The 5,642-nt window shown below is 51.0% G+C and overlaps 1 protein-coding gene across 1 annotated transcript in view; it reads right to left on the bottom strand.

The window, feature by feature from the left end:
- Positions 1–2,876, bottom strand: part of LOC105551614 (killer cell immunoglobulin-like receptor 3DL2) — a 14,684-nt gene extending 11,808 nt beyond the window's left edge. Inside the window, 2 exon segments of the mRNA XM_011996933.1 lie at positions 288–323; positions 2,843–2,876. Coding sequence (XP_011852323.1) covers positions 288–323; positions 2,843–2,876 — 70 coding nt within the window.
- Between the last annotated feature and the right edge of the window lie 2,766 nt (positions 2,877–5,642).

Raw genomic sequence — 5,642 nt, 5'->3', positions numbered from 1 at the left:
TCAGAGGACCTGCTGTTCCTAGCACTGCTTCCCTCCCTTCCTCAGCCGCTGACACCACTTCCTCCCTGCACACCTCAGCTTGGAGCACCCCGAGCTCACCCCGGTCTTCACAGAGCTTGACTCAGCCAAGGGTAAGAAGGCCAGAGAGGACGAGGTCAGAAGTGTGAGCCGAGCACCTCAGGGTCCCCCCTTCTTAGTTTATGAGAGACTGACAGGACTTCCCTCCTGTTTCAGGAAAATCCTCTTAGGTGGGGAGATGACACCCTAAGGTTTGGGGAAGGACTCACCCGTGTACGGACAGGCCCTCTGGACCAAGAAGAACCCTGGAAAGAAAGATCATGATGGATGATCCATCTGCAGGCAAACCAGGGCCTCCCCTGCTGCTCCCACGGGGCTGTGCGTCTGGGCAGCCAGGCCCTTGCTGGGCTGAAGGTAAACTCAGCCTGGCTGCCTACCTGCCCCCGCAGCAGGGATGTCAGCTGTGCAGAGACCCGGCCTCCTGATCCAGATCTGCACCCCAGGCCTAGATCAAGACAACAGGCCCATATCTCCACTCCATGCTGATATCTCTACTCCAGGCCCATATCTCCGCTCCAAACCCATATCTCCCCGCCAGGTCCATATCTGCACTCCAGGCCCATATCTCCACTCCAAACCCATATCTCCCTTCCAGGCTCCTATCTCCACCCCAGGCCCATATCTCCACTCCAGGCCCATATCTCCACTCCAGACCTGTATCTCCACTCCAGGCTCATATCTCCACTCCAGGCCCATCCCTCCATGCCAGGCTCATATCTCCACTCCAGGCCCATATCTCCACTCCAGACCCATATCTCCTTTCCAGGCTCCTATCTCCACCCCAGGCCCATATCTCCACTCCAGGCTCATATCTCCACTCCAGGCCCATCCCTCCATGCCAGGCTCATATCTCCACTCCAGGCCCATATCTCCACTCCAGACCCATATCTCCTTTCCAGGCTCCTATCTCCACCCCAGGCCCATATCTCCACTCCAGGCTCATATCTCCTCTCCATGCTCATATCTCCACTGCAGGATCCTATCTCCACCCCAGGCCCATATCTCCAATCCAGGCCCATATCTCCACTCCAGGCTCATATCTCCTTTCCAGGCTCCTATCTCCACCCCAGGCCCATATCTCCACTCCAGGCTCCTCTCCATGCTCATATCTCCACTGCAGGATCCTATCTCCACCCCAGGCCCATATCTCCAATCCAGGCCCATATCTCCACTCCAGGCTCATATCACAATTCCAGGCCCATGTCTCAATTCCAGGCCCATATCTCCACTCCAGTCTCATATCTCCACTCCAGTCTCATATCTCCACTCCAGGCCCGGAATCCTCTCCAGGCCCATATTTCTGCTCCAAACCCATATCTCCCCTCCAGGCTCATATCTCCCCTCCAGGCGCCTATCTCCACCCCAGGCCCATATCTCCTTTCCAGGCTCATATCTGCACTCCAGGCTCATATCTCCACTCCAAACCCATATCTCCCCTCCAGGTTCATATCTCCCCTCCAGGTCCATATCTCCACTCCAGGTCCATATCTCCACTCCAGACCCATATCTCTACTCCAGGAACATATTTCCACTCCAGGCTCCTATCTCCACTCCAGGCCCAGATCTCCAGCTCAGGCCCAGATCTCCACTCTAGACCCGTATCTCCACTGCAGGCCCGTATCTCCACTCCACGCCCATGTCTCTACTACAGGATCCTATCTCTATTCCAGGTCCATATCCCCACTCCGGGCCCATATCTCCACTCCAGGCCCATATCTCCACCCCAGGCCCATATCTCCTCTCCAGGCTCATATCTGCACTCCAGGCTCATATCTCCACTCCAAAGCCATATCTCCCCTCCAGGCTCATATCTCCCCTCCAGGCTCATATCTCCACTCCAGGTCCATATCTCCACTCCAAACCCATATCTCCCTTCCAGGCTCCTATCTCCACTCTAGACCCATATCTCTACTCCAGGAACATATCTCCACTTCAGGCTCCTATCTCCACTCCAGGCCCAGATCTCCAGCCCAGGCCCAGATCTCCACTGCAGGCCCATATCTCCACTCTAGACCCGTATCTCCACTGCAGGCCCGTATCTCCACTCCACGCTCATGTCTCTACTCCAGGATCCTATCTCTATTCCAGGTTCATATCTCTACTCCAGGCCCAAATCTCCACTCCAGGCCAATATCTCTATCCCAGGCCCATATCTCCACCCAGGCCCAGATCTCCACTCCAGGCCCATATCTCCATTCCAGGCCCAGATCTCCACTCCAGGATCATATCTCCAGTCCAGGCCCAGATCTCCACCCCAGGCCCATATCTCCACCCAGGCCCATATCTCCATTCCAGGCCCATCCCTCCATGCCAGGCCCATGTCTCTATCCCAGGCCCATATCTCCACCCCAGGCCCATATCTCCACCCAGGCCCATATCTCCACCCAGGCCCATATCTCCACCCCAGGCCCATATCTCCAATCCAGGCCCAGATCTCCACTCCAAGCCCATATCTCCATTCCAGGCCCAGATCTCCACTCCAGGATCATATCTCCACTCCAGGCCCAGATCTCCACTCCAGGATCATATCTCCACTCCAGGCCCAGATCTCCACTCCAGGATCATATCTCCACCCCAGGCCCAGATCTCCACTCCAGGATCATATCTCCACCCCAGGCCCATAACTCCACTCCAGGCCCAGATCTCCACTCCAGGATCATATCTCCACTCCAGGCCCCTAACTCAACCTCCAGGTCCAGATCTCCCCTCCAGGCCCAGATCTCCACCCCAGCGCTTCCTCCGTCGATTCCCTTCCGGGACTCACCAAAACACGCCAGGCTGACGACCATGAGCGACATGGTGCTGCCGGTGCAGACAGGCGGCCGCGCCCCAGCTCAGCTCAGCAGCGCACAGGATGTTATCTGGCGCCCTGCCCATGCAGTTGACGTGCTGACCACATCATGGGAGGGTGACGTACGCAGGCTCTTCCTACCTTGCATGAGGTGCAGCGGGTGCTCACTCTAGAGTGGAAAATGGCTTCCTGGAAATTGTTCTCACTAGAACTGACACCTTGTGTCCTTCACTATGACCAGCTCAAAACACGTCTCAGATCCAACCTCCCGGACATGAGGTGACTAAAATCTTTGCTGACGAGAAAGATTTTTCATGTATTTTTGTTGTTTTTATCTGTGTTTCAAACTCTTCTCCGTGTATAATATGCGAAATGTCTAATAGGTATTATGAACGTTGTCAGAGCAATTGTGACGAATAAACCATTAGGATGTTTCATGCTTGTATTTCTAGTATGACAGCAGAACCAGTTTAAATGATTTAAATACCCAGGGAAGGATTATGCAATTTTTTACAATCTTAGAATTGTTCTTTATCAGCAAAACCTACAACATGTCAATTCTGGATTTTTGTCATTTTATCTACAATTTGTCTCATGACCTGAGAGTCCAGAGTCCCAGCACATGGTTCGCTCTCTGTCTGTCTCTCTGCCTCCCTCATTTTAAATTGTATGGAAATATCCAGTAACATCATGCTATAAAAAATCAAGTGTCCCCCAGCACTTTGGGAAGCCGAGGTGGGCGGATCAACGGAGGTCGGGAGTTCGAGACCTCCCTGGCCAACTTAGAGAAACCATGTCTCTGCTAAACATACAAAAATTAGCCATGCCTGGTGGTGGGCACCTGTAATGCCAGCTACTTAAGAGGCTGAGGCAGGAGAATCGCTTGAACCTGGGAGGCGGAAGTTGCAGTGAGCCGAGATTCTGCCACTGCAGTCCAGCCTGGGTGACAGAGCGAGACTCTGCCTGAAGAAATATACAAAAAGCGTAGCAAATAGCCTATAATAAGAAACTAGAGGACTCCAGCTACCAAATTTTAAGGGTTTGTATAAGCCTACGTAATGTGCAGCATCCTCAAGAGAGTGAACACAGAGAACCCCTTATCGGAAAACAGTGTCTAAAATACATCCGTGCACACACAGTCCCGTTAGAGCTCACAAGGCTGCCGTGTGGTTTAAGGAGGAATAGAATGTCTTCTCCATAGATAACATGGGCCCAAGGGTTATGCATAGAAAAAAATAAATCTACACGTAGTCTCACACTATAAAACACTTCTTGTTTTTTATCTTGTTGTTGTCAATTTTTTATGATTTATATTTAAAATTGAGAAATAAAAGTGAGATACAATCGTCCTTCACTATTCGTGGGTGATTGGTTTCAGGATCTCCGCTCAGATACCACAATCTGCAGGTGCTCAAGCCTCTTACATAAAATGGTACAGCGTTTGCATATAACCCATGTTCATCCTCCTGTATACATGAAATCATCTCTAGATTACTTATAATTCCTGACACAGCCTACATACCATTTCGTTTGTGTCCATTCAACATAGTTTTGCTTTTTGAAATTTTGTGGATTTTTTCTCTGAATATTTTTGATTTATAGTTGGCTCAATAAACACCTGTAAACCCCACAGGTCTGGAGGAGCGACTGTGTATTTATAGTATGAAGATGATGTGTGGACATGTGTCCCCGTGGAGATGAGACTAGCAAGGCCTATGACTCTACAGATGTTTCATGTTGGAATGGCTCTGCCAGCTTTCCAGGTCTGCAGAGAGTAAGAATATCACCTGTTCATCTGATTCATGATCCTTGCAACCTCCTATGCGCTGCATCGTTGGATGGAAATTGGAATTCCAGACAGAAATCAGGCTCCACCTGCTTCCAGAAGCTCAGAGTCCAGGGGTGAGAACCCAGTGGAGAACACATGGGGCTATATGGACATAGTAATGATAACACCAGAAACTTTCGGCGAATAAGGAGTCACATTACCTAAAGGATGAGGGCAGATGTGTTTATTTGAAGAGGAGAGAGCTACATTTAAATGATAAAAAAATTTATAAGTTTCACTGCTGACAGAAAGCTGAAAGAGAGTCTGAGGAGAGGTGGAACAGCATGAGGGAAGGTGGAACAGCACATGTCTAAGTGCCGTGTTAAGAAGGAGCCTCTTGTATGTTTGGAATTGTGAGTTCCTCAGTGTGACTGCAGCCTCCAGTAGGACTAGGAAGTAAGCCAGGTAGGTTGGAGAGGTGGGCAGGGGTCAAGTGAAGTGGAGAATGGTGGGCTAAGCAAAGGAGTGTGTTTTCTCTGCAGCAGGCAATGGGGACCTTAGACATTTGTAAGCAAGAGAGAGGCACGTTCAGATTCGTGGTGTGAGGAAGAGCGATGTCCTAAGATGCAGAGTCGCGCCTTCAGATTCCTGCTGCTGGCACATTGGAGCTGTGAAGCCGGTTTTGAGAGAGGGCTATTGTCTCCCTAGAAGACCCCTTCAAAGTCTGACGGTGGTGCTCATGGATAGAAGACAACTTTCGATCTGGGCTCCGCATTTGGAAGTTCCGTGTACACGCTGGTATCTGTTGGGGGTGTCTTGGGCCTCTGAGAAGGGTGAGTGATTTTTCCCTGTGTGAGAACGCAGTGATCCAACTGTGCGTATGTCACCTCCTGAGGGTCTTGTTCATCAGAGTCCTGGAGAGAGGGAAATGTTGAGTGAGGGAGGGGCTCACATTCTTCAGGACTATTAGGGAATAAGATTCGATCCACGAGGCTGGGCCGAGGA

The sequence above is a fragment of the Mandrillus leucophaeus genome, unplaced genomic scaffold (assembly GCF_000951045.1).
Source record: "Mandrillus leucophaeus isolate KB7577 unplaced genomic scaffold, Mleu.le_1.0 Scaffold53, whole genome shotgun sequence".
NCBI classification, from domain to species: Eukaryota; Metazoa; Chordata; class Mammalia; order Primates; family Cercopithecidae; genus Mandrillus; species Mandrillus leucophaeus.
Note: the sequence above shows the minus strand (reverse complement) of the source record. Positions and strands in the feature narration are given on the sequence as shown.